At 40.6% G+C, this 18,808-nt stretch overlaps 2 protein-coding genes across 3 annotated transcripts in view; one reads left to right on the top strand and one right to left on the bottom strand.

Moving 5' to 3' along the window:
- The window catches only part of LOC309622881 (uncharacterized protein), a 266,899-nt gene extending 253,051 nt beyond the window's left edge, over positions 1 to 13,848 (top strand). For both annotated transcript variants that reach the window (XR_014241168.1, XR_014241169.1), the window contains one exon: positions 1,227 to 13,848. The gene's annotated coding sequence lies outside the window, so the exon portion shown is untranslated. The remainder of the gene's footprint in view (positions 1 to 1,226) is intronic.
- SGCD (sarcoglycan delta) overlaps positions 1 to 18,808 on the bottom strand; it is a 415,397-nt gene that overhangs the window by 112,994 nt on the left and 283,595 nt on the right. Inside the window, exon 6 of the mRNA XM_082379160.1 lies at positions 179 to 251. Within this exon, the coding sequence (XP_082235286.1) occupies positions 179 to 251 (73 nt within the window). The remainder of the gene's footprint in view (positions 1 to 178; positions 252 to 18,808) is intronic.

Genomic DNA, 18,808 nt, shown 5'->3' with positions numbered 1-18,808 from the left:
AAGTCCTCAGAGAAAATTTTCTCTTAGTTGGAGCTTATCTTCACATCCTTTCTCATCTCTCCCAGTTCATATACTCATGATACTGTTACATCATAGATATTCAAAATGCATCATCAACCAGTTGCACAAAGAGAGCAAAGAGCCACTTAATCAATGCAAACCATACTCAGAAGTTTACCTTAGTTCCTTGAAGGGATCTGCCCTGACATTAGGTGTCTCTATAGATTTAGGGAACACTGTGCCCTCTGCTCCTGTAAACAAAAGAAAAAAGCAAACAGAGGTTGGAGAGTTGGATGTGTCACTGGGAGGCACAGTCAGCATAATGAATGCAGCTAAATGCAGCGAATCCTCTATACAACCCAATACACAGCTATTCTGCCCCTGGCTCTAGGGCAGGTCTCCGAGCTAGGAGAGCATTCAATCAACTTATGCAAACAGCCTTTGGAAAAACAAGGAACTCTTTTGAATGTGTTCTTGCTGAGATCAGAGTGAGGCCATGAGGCAAATTCCATGTTGGCTTAAAAAAAAAAAAGAAAAAAAAGATGCCTAGAAATGGCATGGTCTGACTCATGTCTCTCATAAACTATTAACAGTCACCCAACTGGAAGTGCTTTGAAAACCAGCAGATGAAATTCTGTTACTGCAGCATGGGGCACAAATCACATAACACATACAACATCTAAGAAATGGGTTAGATGGTAGAGAATACTGTAAGACTGTAAGGTATTTGCCTAAGGACAATTAAGCCAAAGTTTTTCAGTAAATCAAGTTTTACACGATAATCTTGAAAACTTAGAACACTATGAGGGATCATTTGAAGTTCAGTGCTTTTACAATTTGAGTATTAACATTGATCCCCGACCCAATCTACACATTTAGCTCTTGACTTTGCTATAAGCTTTTATCTTTATAACTTGTCAACATCAGCTGAACCTTTCCAGCCGTAAAGATTGTGATTATCTAATTTGTCTGCTCCCAAAGTGTCTTCAAATCATTTAAGCCTCAGTTTATCACAGACAATTGCACTGGATATTTGTTTTTCAATTAAACTTAGCCAGGCAGTATCCTGAAGTAAAGGTGTTTATTTTTATATGCTCAGTGTGCTTCTCTGATGCTGTAAGAAGGGACGGAATAATATCTTGCATTCATGTGTGAATTTCTAGAATCCTCTTGCATTGTTATAATGTCTAGAAATCCTCTACTAACCACTGTTATTCCAAATCCAGGTTTCTCCCAACATACTAATGACTCTAGGAAAATGAACTGATTTCCTGGCTTTTGTAGCAACTATGGAAATATTTAATCTTTTTGATATGAGTAATAGACCACTGTAAGTAAAATCAGAATTTTTTTTCTGCCTTAGAATAATATATGGTCACTAAAAGAATATTCTGGTGAATAATAACTATTATTCTCAGCTAACGTTTTTGAGTGACTACCACATTGCTGGATACCATCATAGATACATCTCATTTATTCCCTGCAACAACCCCATAAAACTGACAGTTCCAGTTGGCATAGAGACGCTCCACGTGGGGACCTTTAAGATCGTTCTCTGCCCGTAGACATTTCTACTTTCCAAGATCCCAAATCACATCATTTCAAATATACAGGTACATTTCAAAATGTACCCATAGCCCCGTTAAATACATTTTTTGGTGTAAATTTTGTAAGAATGTTCACTGTTTTATTAAGTATATATTATTTATTTTGCTCTAGTGATTGAAACTTTACTGTGTTCTTGATAACTGTGATGGTTAATTGTATGTGTCAACTTGACAGGATCAAAAGGTGCCCAGGGCTTCCCTGGTGGTGCGGTGGTTGAGAATCTGCCTGCCAATGCAGGGGACACGGGTTCGAGTCCTGGTCTGGGAAGATCCCACATGCCGCGGAGCGGCTACGCCCGTGAGCCACAGTTACTGAGCCTGCGCGTCTGGAGCCTGTGCTCCGCAACAAGAGAGGCCGCGACAGTGAGAGGCCGGCGCACCGCGATGAAGAGTGGCCCCCGCTAGCCTCAACTAGAGAAAGCCCTTGCACAGAAACGAAGACCCAGCACAGCCATAAATGAATAAATAAATAAATTAAAAAAAAAAAAAAAAAGGTGCCCAGATATTTGGCTAAACATTATTTCTGGATGTGTCTGTGAGGGTGTTTCCAGATGAGATTAGCATTTGAATAGGTGTGCTGAATAAAGCAGTTTGCTCTCTCCAATGTAAGTGGGCATCATCCTATCAGATGAGGGCCTGAATACAACAAAAAAGTGGAGGAAGGAAGTATTCCTCCCTTCCTGCCTCACCCTGTGAGCTGGGACATTGATCTTTTCCTGCTGTCCGTGGTCCTGGTTCTCAGGCCTGCAGACCTAGACTGGAATCAACACCATTGACTCCCCTTGTTTTCAGGCATTTGGACTCAGACTAAATTACACCACTGGCCTTCCTAAGTCCGCATTTAACAGACAGCTGAGTGTGGGATTTCTCAGCCTCTATAATTGTGTGAGCCAATTTCTTACAATAAATCTCTTTTTCTGTATAGACCTTATTGGTTCGGTTTCTCTGGAGAACTCTGACTAATACAGTAACTGAGTAAGAATGGGGTGGATTACAAATTATAATGTAGCTTTTGTTACATATGTATTACATTTGGTTTTGCAGAATGTCCATTTCCCCTCTCCAACATTTTTGGGATCCTTTGAGGAGCACCTAGGTCAAAGGCACTGTGGAGGCTGCCACGTGGATAAAACAGGCTTGCAGAAGTCACAGGGCAGTGACTGACACATCAGAAGGTGGCTCTAAGCTGTGTGAAACCCAAGACCATGCCCTCAGCCATCTCTCAGTGCCATCTTGTCTGTCACTGAACAACTCCCTTCTGCTGCTACTGTAGTTAACAGGGACTTCTCTTTGACATTCTTAGAGATGCTTGGTTCTTAGCCATTTGAGCTCTATTTAAAAATATCTATATCTACATATTTAAAGGAACAATTATATATCTCAATAAGGAGAGGAGAGTTATTTCTGTTTATTTACATTGTCTCTACTCCCTAGTGTCAGCTCAAATCTCCTCTACCTCTACCGAGAATTCCATGAAAGCTGCAACAGAAAGAGCATTACCTCTTTCCAAATCAGCCATAATTGTTTGACTCACCCATATGGCAATGAGTATGGCCCATGGACAGCTTTCATTATTTGAATTGTTTCTAGAATGCTGTAACACTTAATGTTTCACCTCTTTCTCATGCCCACCCTTTCCATCATTTTATAAGATCTTTGAAGTCAAAGAAGATCTATTTTGCAACTTTGGTGACTGTACCAAGTAGGTGCACACAGTAGGACATAGATTACACTTATTCAGACCAGTTGTCCAAATATGAGGAATGACCGGCTCTTATGAAAAATGAACCTCCAATGCTCGGGCCATTTTCTTTATCCCATCCAAACTCTGTATTGAGCCTGTTTCTTTATTTGTCAGATACAATGACAAAACTTCATCTGCTACTTTACTTCTTACTTCTGGCTATACTAGGCTCAAGAGGGAACTGCTCTACTGCAGCGGGGGGCGCTGAGCTCTGCCACCCTTTGAAAGCAAGGCCAAGGGGGAAAAAGGGTGACAATAAAGTCATCCAGCACATTACAGATGCTCACTATCTGTGTTTGTGGAAAGAACATGGTCTCCTTTGAACACCTGAGCTTGGATCCTCAGCTCTCTGACCTGCAAGCGCATTCGCTGTGCTCCTGGCTAGGAGTGCGTCTTGCTCTCTGTCCTATCCTCGTTGTCTAGCACAGCGCAGGCACTCAACAAGTACTTGTAAGATGACTACGTACACTCATTAGTCACTGAGCACACACTATTTGGGATTTACCTCGCAGACATTCATCTTATCTCTTCAACTAGATAGTAAGCTCTGTGTGGGCAGGGGCAAGGTCTTATATAGAATATAACCAGATTCAACTTTAGGCTCCCAAGACTCCTCCTGGACTCAATTCAACTAGTACTATCACTTTTATGGGAGTACTAATTTACTGCTATAAAACTCCTCATACCTCACATATTAAATGAATGTCTAAAATCACACCCCGGTGCATTTTAACTATACCACTAAAATAAAGGAGTATGCTTATAAAGGAATGCTATTTGGGCTGAACAGAAATATCTCTCTAAAGTAGAATAAGATCAGAAGGCTTATGTTCTCTTTCCCAGACCAAGGAACCTGCTTATCCTATAGATAAGAGACCTGGGGCTAAAGACATGTGGGGCTCATGGTCCTATGGCCAGTGGGCACTAGAGCTGAGACTCACATCCAGGCATCTGACTAAAGAACCCACATTTAGCCCCAGCGCCCTAGTGCCTTGTTTTCTCAGTGCCAGGCCAATGTGGCACTCATTAAATGGCAAGCGAGCAAAATCCAGAGGGGATGGGCTCTGACAGGTGGAGGAGATGGGTAACTGACAGGCTCTGGTTGTGGATGAAAGTGAAGGGCAAGACACTCATGCTCCTTTAGCTTCCATCATCCAACCAGATGCCCTTTGATTTTTTGCTGGACTTCGGCCACAGGGGTCCACATGTCCCATACATACTGGAGGACAGACACATGCATGTGACTTCTCAGGGGAACTTATCAAAATCTCTCAGTAGCTAAGTGACCTTGGGCATGAATCTCTCTGACGCTCAGTTTCCTTCTCTGAAAGAAAGAGATATGGGTAGTACCCTCATCTCCCAGGGATCTTGGAGACTAAATGAGATCTCTGGTACATAGCAATCATCAAATGACAATTAATAAAATACTACTACTAGTACTAAAATGTTCATGAACCCTATTCTTTATTTGGGTCCTCTATGACTCTTAAAAAATAACATTTTAAAAGCACTTACTACAAAGTAGAAACTATTGAAACTGTCTTCATGTGATCATGAGAATAACCCTTTGAGGGAGGGACTATTAATTTCTGTTATTACGGTTGTGGAATGTGAGATTCACAGAAGTCAAGAAATTTTTCTATGGTCACACAGTGAAGAGGGGGAGCCAGGATTTGAACTAAAGCATTTCAGCTCTGAAACTGATGCCCTTGACCCTACTCTAGACCCTCATTCAGCAGATTAAGTAACTCTCTACTTGCTCAGATTTTTATGAAACATGAACGAATACCCATGTTTATAGTCTCAAGTAACACCTGCTAAATCCCCTATCACTCCTCTTCTAAAAATAATTCCCATGTGCAATGAAATGAGATATTAATACATTTCAAAAAGACCATTTCTTTCCAAGTCCTAACAGATTTCTGATTTCCACACCATTTTTCACTTTCCCAAAAGCTGCAGAGTGGACAATCATCCATCAGGATGAATTCCCCCATCCCATCCTCTATCCATTCTTAGATAATAAATTATTCTCAATTTTATTATTTCAAAAAGGTTTCTATTAAAGCCATGCCTACTGATTCCTTCTTTTGACACGATCTAATTTACTGGCAATAAATGTTCATAAACAGGTGGGGTGAAAAAATCCATAAAGCCATTTCAGCTTTATTTTAAGTTCCATTTAATGTCCCTCAGAAATGATTTCATCAATGTGTTTCCATTAGCTGGTTCTCTGCCCAGTAACTTAATTCCACACAATCAATCAGGAACTTATAAAGCGTGTGACAGGATCTTTCTAAAGTGTTTTGAATCATCATAAAGATCAGCTCAATGGCTCTTTTTTCCTACTAGCACAGGTAGGAAGTAAACTCGTCAAAAAAATCTCTAATGCGCTTTGTTGCCATAGTAACAAAAAAGTCAGTTTCTCCTCTCTAGAAAGTATGCTCAAGTTCAGAGGTCAGTTTGGTCATGCTTTTCCCTCAGAGTGTCCTGGATGTCAAGAGCTCTGAAATCCAGTCCTATCTCTGTGATGTTGGGCAAATCACATAACTCTCTCTGGCCCTTGATTTCCTTCACTGTAAAATGAGGGATGGGATGAGAAGTGTCAGTGCTAAAGTGTTTTCTCCCCAAATTTAAAATTTCATAAGGTAACAATCTAATCTAAACAGAAGACTATCTTTAGCCACCTCCATTCCCTACCAGGAAAACAGAGCAACCCTGGGATATCAAAGGAAAATGTTAAAAATGTTCTCAGTGTTTAAGGAAGAAGCAAATAAAAGCAGACAGACGTTTGTCCAATTCAAACTACAATTAACTGGTAGAAATAATCACCAGAAAATAAACCTCATAAGAGAAAAAATGGTGAAGAACAAAATTTACTGTAGATGAGAATAACTAAAAAACCCAAAAACCTGGTTTGTAACTCTTCATTGATCTGGGGAAATTCAATTGTATAAAAATAAGAAACATTAAAGTGCCTAAATCTGTACCTGTTGAAAATAGCCATGGACTAAATACTGGAAGAAAAATTTAGATCTGCAAATTATGATACAGGAAAGTTGGACTTGAGAGAAACATAAGACACAAAAGAAAAAATTACCATGATAGAAGTTATAATTAGTAACACTGGAGTTTAAGAAATTTATGATAAATCAAATCTTTGTTGTACACAGAAAAGAACTACTCTTACAGACACTAATTTCAAGAAAAGCTTTTAAAAAGGGCAGACATGGTTTAAGAGTACTGTTTAGAAAATTGATGAAGGAATTAAACTAGCTTAATGGAGTTTGCTCTGGTAAATTCTTTCTAGACATACATTCATTAACATGGGCATAATTATGATGAATGCTTTTATATAAATGAAAATAGACTAAAAATCATCTTTGGGTTAAAACCATGGAGCTAAAATGTTTAACAGTTTCCATATGTGAGTTAAAATATCTGATGACCACTGTTTGAAGTCAACGTTCTAAGTTTTCCAATTCCTGTTGCTTGGGTGGATATATCCTGAATGACAGTCCTTAATAACAACCATATTTTACTTGATAAGGCTCTATTTTCATACCAATATTAGATTATAAAACAGAGAAAGGATGTCAATCTAAAAAATGGTGATAAGAGAATGGGAGAAGGAAGCACATAGAAGCAACCTAAGTGCCCATCAACAGATGAATGGATAAAGAAGATGTGGCACATATATACAATGGAATATTACTCTGCCATAAAAAGAAACGAAATTGAGTTATTTGTAGTGAGGTGGATGGACCTAGAGTTTGTCATATAGAGTGAAGTAAGTCAGAAAGAGAAAAACAAATACTGTATGCTAACACATATATATGGAATCTAAAAAAAAAAATTGGTTCTGAAGAACCTAGGGGCAGGACAGGAATAAAGACGCAGATGTAGAGAATGGACTTGAGGACACGAGGAGGGGTAAGGGTAAGCTGGGACGAAGTGAGAGAGTAGCATTGACATATATACGCTACCAAATGTAAAATAGATAGCGAGTGGGAAGCAGCCGCATAGCACAGGGAGATCAGCTCCGTGCTTTGTGACCACCTAGAGGGGTGGGATGGGGAGGGTGGGAGGGAGACGCAAGAGGGAGGGGATGTGGGGATATACGTATACGTATAGCTGATTCACTTTGTTATACAGCAGAAACTAACACAACAATGTAAAGCAATTATACTTCAACAAAGATGTTAAAGAAAAGAAAATGGGAGAAAGAATGATTCAATTTCCTGAAATATCAGAGAACTGGGAAACCAAAGACCTGATTTTTAGCGCTGATTTTACATAAGCTTATAGCTGACTGTTGGCCATTTGCCCTCAGGTCTTATTTCCCCATTTGTTGTACAAAGTGGGGGTGGGGATTAGATGGTCCATGAGGCCACCTCCAGCCCTGATGTTTTAGGAACCTCCAGATAACCTGGTTGGATGAACCCAATGGACCAGAAGAGGAGCATGGTAGGTTTGATAAACCCAAAGTTAAATGTATTTAACAAATATGTATTGAGCAGGGGACTGTAGAGGTGAACCAGAGAGACATGGAGCTTATAGACCAGTAGACTGTAGTACTCTCCAGTAGGGTACACTGGCTAGTTCAAAGAATCAGTAATTAAATAAACTCAGAAATAACATACAATAGTGACAAATGGTGATATGGACTTGAAAGGAAAATCAAACATGTCTTTGAAAGTATAAAACTTGGGGTCATAGATTGGTCTGTCAGGTATGTTTCCCTGAAAAAGTGAAGTTTTGCTGATATTTGTTAAGTGATTAGGAACAACCTAGTTAAGAGGGGGAAGGAACGGTAGAAGAGATTATGCAAAGGTGGCAGGGTTGGGAAGCTGAGGTCAGTAAAGAAGATTGGTGTGGCCAGACCATATTTAGCAAGGGCGAGCAGTGTCGGGTGAGACTGGAGAGGTGGGTTGGCCCAGGTAATGCAGAGCGACGGTGAAGGTTTTTTTCTTTTTTGGCCGTGCCACACGGCATGCGGGATCTTAGTTCCCTCACCAGGGATCAAACCCACGCCCCCTGCAGTGGAAGAACGGAGTCGTACCCACTGGACTCCTAGGGAAGTTCCACAGTGAGGGTATTAAGCAGACCCGAGCAAACTGGCATTTTTCAAAGATTACTGTGGCTGCATGTTATGGTCTGCGTATTTGTGTCCCCCTAAAAGTCACATGCTCCAACTGTAACCTTCACCAGAAGTAAACCATGCTGGTGCCCTGATCTCAGACCTCCCAGTCTCCAGAAGAGTGAGAAATAAATGTCTGCTGTTTAAGCTACCCAGTCTGTGGTATCTGTTACAGCAGCCTGAGCTGTCTGAGACACTGTATCGTGGAAAACACACTTGAAGAGGGCAAAGGTAAATGAGGCGAAGCAGAGGAGACATGATGACAGCTTGGACTAAAGAACTGGCAGCCAGGACGGAGAAGTGCAGGTGGGTTAGGAAATATGTTAAGAGGAAAACCAATGGGATCTAGTGACGTCCTGGACAAGAGGGAGACAGAGAATGACCACAGGGCCCATGGGAAGATCTGAAATTGAGGTCAAAGCCAAGTGATTAACACCCAAAGCCAGCTGTGCCCACGGCAACCTTACACTTCTCCAATAAAATCTAGCTTCTTTGACATTTGATATTTTAATTTCAGTTGAAATTGCCTTTACTTAATACAAGAAGCCGCTATGAATCCAGCTATATTTTTCCTGTGAAGGTACAGGCAACATGACAAAGAAAATTTTTAAGTCTCTCACAGTGTTTACAAGCATTTTTAAAAAACACTATGAATAATGTAATAATTCTTTGAATAATGAACATTGTCTTCTGTGAAAGATAATTTTCTGGTTACTCCAATGTTTTAGCTGAACACAGTTCATATATCTCCTATTGCTTAAAATCTTTCTAAAGTACATGAGGTAATGATTTTTGCCTCTGTAAGTCTAGGCTCCCGACATAGTTACACTTTGATACTTAAACATGCTATGATATCTGAGTGAGACCCATTTTCCTGAAAACTAATCTCATCTACAGCACATTATCCAGGATAGGTGTAAGTGAATTGTGAGAGAAATGATCACAGAAATTTCCTCAGAATTTTCCACAGAAACAGTGCTTTTGGATTTAACTCCTAATGTGAACTTCTGACTTTCCCATAATAGTCTTATGCAGTGAAAAATTCTTTTCAAGGAGGGAGTTGGGTTATGTTTAATCAACAGTTTAAAGTGAACTGAGTAATCAGTGAGGTTGCAGAGGTTCCACTTATTTCAGGATTAACCACTTTGAAGGGGGCTGTCAATTTCTGAAAGCCATCCCCACACATGAGCAACAGACAGATGCAAGACAGTAACTTTGATAGGAAAAAGTCACTTGAAGTAACTTAATCCCCTTGTGTCTCCCTGGCTGCTGGTGGCATTTAATAAACTGCTAACGCAGAACATTTGTAGTCATTACAAGTTGTTTCTAGGATACGTATGAAATATTTTCTTTTTAGGAACTAGGACAGATTCGCCTAACCTCAAAGTACAGATAATTCATTTGACAAATATTTATGGAGGGCCTACTCCATAAATGGGTTGGTGGGGAAAACAGGTTCAGACTTTCCTCCCTAAGGGATCAAAAAACATAAAATCTACAGCCATTCCAAGTGTTAGAATATTTGTTGTCTATAAATATTTAACAATTACCTACTATGTGCATGGCACAATACTAAGGCAATATTCAGTTTGAAACTCTGATCTCTGCCCTTATGTAGGTTTATTATAGCTAGACAGAAAGATATTCAAGAACAAATTTAAATTGATTTTTGATAAAAATTATCATAAACCATGCGTTCTCAATGAGGGTAATGTAGCCCCCAAAGGTACAAAAATTGGTCTTGGAGGGCAGAATAAATCTTAACCCATTCATGTATAAAGCACAAATATACATAAATAGATATACAGTATCTATGACACTAAAATTCCATTGGATGGGTGCAGTTAGGGAGAAAAAGGACTGAAATGATTCCTTAGAAGAGTGATACTGGAAAAAAGGGTGAGGAACACTGATGTAAATACTCGGAAGTAGGACAGGGAGCTGACGGAGCATCGAGTGGGAGGCTTGCCATAGTATGGAAGGATCTGCGAAGGCTTCCTGGGGAAACGAAGAAGGAAGAGGAATTAGGCAGGCAGAGAGACAGCTGAGGTGGAGGCGGGTGGACAGAGCACATCTGGAAGGAGGACATGTACGAAGGCCCGGAGACAAGAGGGAGGATGCGGCTTTCAAGGAATAATGATAACATCAGTGTAGCCTGAGTGGGCGGAGCAAGACGGTGGTAAAATGAGATTGGTGAGGGCAAGGGGCAAGGTCATGTAGGGCATATAGGCCGTGTTACAATTTGAGAGGAGTTTTTACAGTTGGATAGCTGATATTCTATCTAAGATACAGTTAGATAGAAGGAATCTGGTCGCTTTCTGCTGTTGCTGACCTGCTGTGACAGCTCTGGACAGCCTACATCCAGAATTATCATTACGTAATAAAAATAAACTTCTGATTTGTTTAAGCCACTGCTTGTTGAGTGTCTAATTCCAATAGCTATAGGGCCTGACTACAGGCATACCTCATTTTATCGTGCTTTACTTTATTGAGCTTCACTGATATTACATTTTCCACAAATTGAAGGTTTGTAGCAGCCCTCTGTTGAGCAAGTCTATTGTTGGTGCCGTTTGTCTAACGGCATTTGCTCACTTCGTGTCTCTGTGTCACATTTTGGTAATTCTCACAACATTCCTCACTTTTTCATTATTATTATGTTTGTTATGGTGATCCGTGTTCAGTGATTTTTGATGTTACTATTATCAATGTTTAGGAGCTCCACAAACCATGCCCATATAAGATGGCGAACTCAATTGTTAAATGTTACGTGTGTTCTGACTGCTCCACCGACCGGCTGTTCCCTTGTCTCTCTCTCTCCTTGGGCCTCCCTAATTCCCGAGATACAAAAGTATTGAAATTAGGCCAATTAATAGCCCCACAATGGCTTCTAAGGGTTTAAGTGAAAGGAAGAGTCACATATCTCTTACTTTAAATCAAAAGCTAGAAATGATTAAGCTTAGTGAGGAAGGCAAGTGAAAAGCCAAGACAGGCTGAAAGCTGGGCCTCTTGTGTCAAACTGTTAGCCAAGTTGTGAATGCAAGGGGAAAATTACTGAAGGAAATCAAAAATGTTACTCTAGTGAACACGCAAATGATAAGAAAGTTAAACAGCCTTATTGCTGATATGGAGAAAGTTCTAGTGTTCTGGAGAGAAGACCAAAGCAGTTACAACATTCCCTTAAACCAAAGACTATTCCAGAGCAAGGCCCTAATTCTCTTCAATTCTATGAATGCTGAGAGAGGTGATGAAGTCGGAGAAGAAAAGTTTGAAGCTAGCAGAGGTTGGTTCATGAGGTTTAAGGAAAGAAGCCATCTCCACAACATAGAAGTGCAAGGTGAAGCAGCAAGTGCTGATGTAGAAACTGCAGCAAGTTATCCAGAAGATCTAGCTAAGATAATTCATGAAGGTGGCTACATTAGATGACAGATTTTCAGTGTAAATGAAGCAGCCTTATATTGGAAGATGCTATCTAGGACTTTCACAGCTGGAGAGGAGACGTCAACGCTTGACTTCAAAGCTTAAAGGACAGGCTGACTCTCTTAGGGGTTAATGCAGCTGGTGACTTTAAGCTGAAGCCATTGCTCATTTCTCATTCTTAAAATTTTAGGGCTCTTAAGAATTATGCTAAATCTACTCTGCCTGTGTTCTATAAATGGAACAACAAAGCCTGGAGGACAGTATATCTGTTTACAACATGGTGTACTGAATATCTTAAGTTCACTGGTGAGACTTACTCCTCAGAAAAAAATATTCCTTTCAAAATATTACTGCTTATTGACAATGCACCTGGTCACCCAAGAGCTCTGATGAAGATGTACAATGAGATTTATCTTGTTTTCATGCCTGCTGACACAACATCTCTTCTGTGGCCCCTGGAACAAGGAGTAATTTTGACTTTCAAGTCTTATCACTTAAGAAATACATTTCATAAGGCTATAGCTGCCATAGATAGTGATTCCTCTGATGGATCTGAGCAAAGTAAACTGAAAACCTCTGGAAAGAATTTACCATTCTAGATGCCATTAAGAACATTCATGGTTCATGGGAAGAGGTCAAAATATCAGTATTAACAGGAATTTGGAAGAAGTTGATTCTAACTCTCATGGATGAAGGGTTCAAGACTTCAGTGGAGGGAGTCACTGCAGATGTAGAGGAAATATTAAGCGAACCAGAATTAGAAGTGGAGCTGGAAGACGTGACTGAGTTGCTGCAATCTCATGATAAAACTTTAACGGATGAGGAGTTGCTTCTTATGGATGAGCAAAGAAAGTGGTTTCTTGAGATGGAGTCTACTCCTGGTGAAGATGCTGTGAAGATGGTTGAAATGACAACAGAGGATTTAGAATATTACACAAACTTAGTTGATAAAGCAGTGGCAGGATTTTAGAGGATTGACCCCAATTTTGAAAAAGTTCTACTATGGATAACATGCTATCAAACAGCACTGCATGCTACAGAGAAATCCTTCATGTAAGGAAGAGTCCATTGATGAGGCACATTTCACTGTTGTCTTATTTTAAGAAATTGCCTCAGCCACGCCAGCCTTCAGCCACCACCACCCCAATGAGCCAGAGGGTCTTGCCTCAATGCTGATGGCTACTATCAGGAGAAAGATTATGACTCAATGAAGGCTCAGATGATGGTCAGCATTTTTTTTTTAGCAATAAAGTATTTTTTAAATTTAGGTAAGTATACTGTTTTTTGTTGACATAGTAATGCTATTGCACACTTAAAAGACTACAGTGTCCTGTAAACATAACTTTTATATGCACTGGGAAACAAAAAAATTCGTGTGACTTGCTTTATAGCAAGATTCGCTTTATTGTGGTGGTTTGGAACTGAACCCATACTATCTCCAAGGTATGCCAGTATACTCTGTAGAATGCATTATAGGAGGTCAAGAGCAAATGCATAGAAATCAGTTAGATGGCTATTTCAGTAGGTCATGTGAGAAATGATGATGGCCTAGACTAAAGAACTTACAGTGAAAAAAATGGGAAGGATGAACGTGAGAGTGATTGAGGTGGTAGAATTAAAAGAACTTACTGATATGAGGGGTGGATGAGTAAGAGATGTCCAGGTTTTGGTTGCAGGGGTGGGGGGGGGGACAAGTTTAATTTTGGCTCTGTTGAATTTAAGGTATCTATGGAGTTCCCAGATTAAGATGCTTATGGAGGCAACTGGATGTACAGGTATATTGCTCAAGGTAGAGTTCTAAACCACTGGTATATAAACTTAAAATCATTGGGATACAGACGATCATGGAAACCAAGAGAATATGTGAAATTATCCAAGAAATGGTTACAGTGATGTCAACAGACAGCCAAGGTCAGAATTTTAAGGGATTCCAACATTTAAAGTTTTAAATGAGGAAAGTTTTAGATGAGGCACCAAAGGAAACTGAAAAGAAGTGGCTAGAGAGACAGAAAGAAGACCAGAAACGGTGTAACATAGGAAGTCAGCAGTGACAAGTATTCCAAGAAGGTGGGAGGAGTTATGTACGTGCTTAATTGGTACTTAGAGTTAAGAAGAGGAATTAAAATGTCCATGGAATCTAGCAATATGGAGGTCATTTACATCATAGGAGCCATTCTATGAAGAGCTGGAGGTGGCCTCGTGGGCAGAGGAGAAAGTGGGATGTGGAGAAATGGTTATAGCAAGAGTTCCCACTTGGTGACAAGAGAAGTATAGTAAGACAGTTGAGTATTAGATATTGGATATTAGATATTGAAGACCCAGCTATGGTTAGTAACCAAAATTGATAGGGGCACCAGTCTTCTCAATGGCAGATCTATCTATCTATCTATCTATCTATCTATCTATCTATCTATCTATCTATCTATTATTATGTATTAGAAAAGATGATGTCGATGACAATGATAGAAGACCAGAATGACAAAAAAAATCTTTGAATAATTTGAATCTTAACAATGGAGAAGAAGAAAATAAGACGTGTTTCCTTTCAAGTATTCTAACAGTGTAATTGAACCGACCATACCATCAAGGTGCACACTTTAAATAATTGTGTAGAATGTGAACCCGCAGAGCAATTTAAGATTCATGTACAAAAATATTCTGGCAAGATATGAAGAGACAAGTAGTTTAATTATACAAACTCTACTCTAGAAACCAACAGACCAGAACTCATGCTTGGTGTATCATTAAGCCAAAACTGGAAAAAATAAAAGAGAGCATCCAAGCAGCAAGCAACCTCATTTCAGTTTCTTATGACTACATTATTTTTGACAGTAAATAAAACCACACAATAAAACAAATAATCTCAACTCACTGGTTTTGTATTACATTGATGGAACACCAGAATAAAGCACCCTCTGAGTTAGGACAGTACATGAACAACAGAGCATCAACAACAGGCTGAGAAGCCTTCTTGACATGAAACGCAGAGCTGGGCATAAGAGAGATTCCTTGGCTCTCAGGAATGACGTACTGTGTGTCCCATGAATGGGATGAATGTGGCATTCCACTCATAGTCACTTCCAGGTCTCTGTGGGACCGGTAGCCACAATCAGGCCAACAGTGAGGGGAGAAAGGGAGAGAACGGATATGAACTGTGTGACCAAGTTAAGGAAAGCCTGCCCTTCTACTTGGAAGTAAGGGTAAGAAGGGAGACTTGAACACACTGCTTCCTCTGTCCAGATCTCAGTTCTCAAGTGTCTCTCACAATGTGAGACCAATCACGACTCAGAGAGTCAATGGATGCCTGTGAGACCTAAGAAAACAACGTGTACATGATTTTAAGGGTTTCCTGGTCATTGAAAAAGAAGTAGAACACTTTGTTCCTGTTGCCAAGTGGACTGGGGGTGATGCTTTCCTATGGAGAAGGAAATTGAAACACTAACTGAGGACGATGAAGAAACACTGTCTAAAAAATAATTATATTTTTTATAATTATAGAGTCATTTTCAGGTGATGGAGAGGATGAGGACTTGAAAAGCAAAACCAGGAAGTTGAAATCTTAATGAGAGTGCTGAACATCTGAAAGCATTAAAACACTTGACTGATTAAACTTCAGAATACAATCTTACTATGAAAGCAAGCCTCAAAATGGACACACTATACAGGTGACTCACATGGTAATTTTGACTGTGTGACTTTAACCCATCCACTGACTTTATCACTAGTATGGCCAGTGTGTTACTTTATCAGCACCTGTTTTCCCCTGCCAACAAAATACCAGTATTTCATGGAAGCAAAATGCCCAGCTAAATAATCACTTTCCCAGACTCCCTTGAAGCTAGGGGTGGCCATGACACGATTTTGTCTAATGAGATGTAGTAGAAGTCTACTAGGGTGGGGTATTGGGCAAGCTTTCTGTCCTAATAGGAAGGTACAGATGCAGCTGGTTCCACTCTTCTTTCTATCTGAATATCAACATCATATCTGGAGTTGTAAGAGCCATCTCCCTCCCGTGAGACGAAGACCAAATAGAATTTCAGATATGTTGCCCCAGACCACTAAGCCACCAGCAACTGTCAAGTCCCTACTTATTATTTGTTTGAGCCACCTTATGAGGATCCTGTTACCCCTGTCTAAGGTTCAATACTATTTTACCCAAGACCGATGAGGGAGAAGCAAACTGACCCTTTGAGAGGGTCAGACTCTTCACCTAGATCTTTTTTTGCTATAAACCAAAGGACCAAAAGTTGGAAACCACTGTTACTGTACCTTCATACTATACTGAATTATCTTTTCATGGATTGCTGCATGGGGTTGCATTCTCCCATTCCCTTGCCTTCGCTCATGATGTTCTCAGCCAGAAAGTACTTTTCTTTCCTTTTCAGTGTATCACACCCTTTAAGACCCAGCTCAAATGCCATCTCCATGATGAAGCTTTCCCCGGTCCTCTCTCAGTTATCACTAATTTCTCCTTCTTTTGTGCTTCCATAATGCACACCTGATATCTGGGTTGAGCACTCATTTCCCTCTATCTTGTGAGATGGTTCATTGAGTGTGTTTTGCCCTCATTCTTTTTTTTTTTTTTAGTTTTTATTTATTTATTTATTTATTTATGGCTGTGTTGGGTCTTCGTTTCTGTGCGAGGGCTTTCTCTAGTTGTGGCAAGCGGGGCCCACTCTTCATCGTGGTGCACGGGCCTCTCACTATCGCGGCCTCTCTTGTTGCAGAGCACAGGCTCCAGATGCGCAGGCTCAGTAATTGTGGCTTACGCGCCCAGCTGCTCCGCGGCATGTGGGATCTTCCCAGACCAGGGCTCGAACCCACGTCCCCCGCATTGGCAGGCAGATTCTCAACCACTGAGCCACCAGGGAAGCCCCTGCCCTCATTCTAATGTCAGCTACTTAAAGTCAAGAACAATGTCCTGAGAGTCTTTGCCTTTTCTAGATAAGTGGCTACAAAAAATTTAAAGGTTTTGAATTTAATTTCACTTAAGCAGGAAAAGCTGCAGAATGAAAAAGAAGCTTTTGGAGGAAAGAGGTATGAGCTGGTCAGTATCAGCTATACTATACTGTGATAGCTTTACAGTTTTTTGTCCAGCAAAGGAAACAGCTACATGGTCTCAGTGGGACAGACTGCTACTAGCTCTTCTTTCTATTGGCTCTCTCATAACCTCTCTAATTTACTGCATTCAGTGCAACTTCCCGGAGCCCACCTGTGGCAGGTTTCTTGTCTGGTGTACACCCTGTAATGAGTTCCTGTTTCCTACAACAGGAAGCCCAACTTTTTAACATGACATGATCAGGCTTAACCCACCTCTTTAGCTTTGTCTGAGGCTTGATAATTTTTTTAAAGTATTGATTTATGTTTGCTATCCCCATATTTTTGTCTTCCCTACATTTCAAGCAGATAGCCAGGCCCTTTGCATAGCTTTGCTGTTTGTTTCCACAAAGTAAAATGTACTCTTTGTGGTATATAGTTTCATGAGTTTCGACAAATATATAGAGTCCTGTATCTACCACCATACGCAAATACAGCACAATCTCCTCACTCTAAATCCCTTTGGGCTCCCTTTTTGGAGGCAATCTCTCTCTCAAGCCCTAATGCCTGGCTTCCACTGTTCTTGGGCCCTGTAGTGGTACCTTTTTTAGGATGTCATATTAACGGAATTATTCAGTAGAGAGTTTGGGGTTTGGCTTTAACTTAGCAAAATGAATTTGAGTTTCATGATGGAAGGTTTTCAGTGGGTCAAAGGCAGAGCTGCCTTAAGTCAGCAGCTATTCCTGCCTTTTGCATAGGCCTAAACTTAGTAAGAGTGTGCTGGCTCTCTTACAGTGGGGGGAAAAGAGAGGAATGCCTTCTAAGGAAGCCAAGGGGGGCAGGCAGATTCTGCCCCTGATTTATAAGAACTGAGAGATCTAAGGTCCTTTGAAGGCCAGAGTCACCCCTAGGGAGGTGGCACACTCTCAGAAGGGACAGCGAGGTCACGTCCCTTGAAGGCAGGACCCCCTGCACAGGAGCCCAGAGCCTCAGCAAAGATTCCTCGACTTTCTCTATGGCATGAAAGTTGAGAGCCGACATATTTTCAATGACTACACAGGCCAGGAAAATGAAAATATCAGAGGTGAACTTAATGGACCAAGGATTAGTAGGCTTGCCCATATTTTCTTGATACCATATATGCTTCTTCAACTCCTGAGCAACCCAGTAATGACAGAGATGGAATTTCCTACCAGACTATTGCAGGAATTCAGAGTCATGTTTAGAGAAGAAAAGTCCTATCAAGAGCTGACATCTATTAAGTGCTTACTCTTTGCCAGGCACTTTTCCAAACACTTCACTTGGATAAACTCATTTAATTCTCACTGTATCCCTATGAGGTACACGATATCACCTCCATATTTTTAGATAACAAAACTGAAGTGCAGAAAGGGTTCACAGAGGGTGAGTGTGGCAACCAGAATCTGAATTCAGACAAATCTGGCTGCAGAGCCCATGTTCGTAACTCCTTGCTGAACCTGTTATGCCTTCCATCGTGAGTTTTGTAATTAAGAGTCATACTCTCCAAATCTCCTCCTCCAGGAACAGACCACCCCAGAGTAAGTAATGTTCGGTTAGGCACATCCTACTCATCGCCACTTCTCTGCTGAAGGGTCATCTAGGTGATCCTCTTCGAAATGCTACCTGGCTACACCTGGCTAGTCAGATGCTAGCTTGAGAACTGAAACTAAGCAACACAGAGGGCAATGTCGGTGAGTGACAGACACAAGACAACGACAACCAACATTGACTGAGAATTGAGAATCATGCTAAGTGCTTTTATGGATATCGTCTTTTTCATCTTCCTGGCAATCCTATGAGTTGGGAAATACAGGCAGGTTCAGTAATAACTCATGCACTGTT

This window comes from Balaenoptera borealis, assembly GCF_965194805.1.
Source record: "Balaenoptera borealis genome assembly, chromosome: 2".
Taxonomy (NCBI): Eukaryota; Metazoa; Chordata; class Mammalia; order Artiodactyla; family Balaenopteridae; genus Balaenoptera; species Balaenoptera borealis.
The sequence above is the reverse complement of the archived record's forward strand: the minus strand, read 5'-3'. Positions and strand labels throughout refer to the sequence as shown.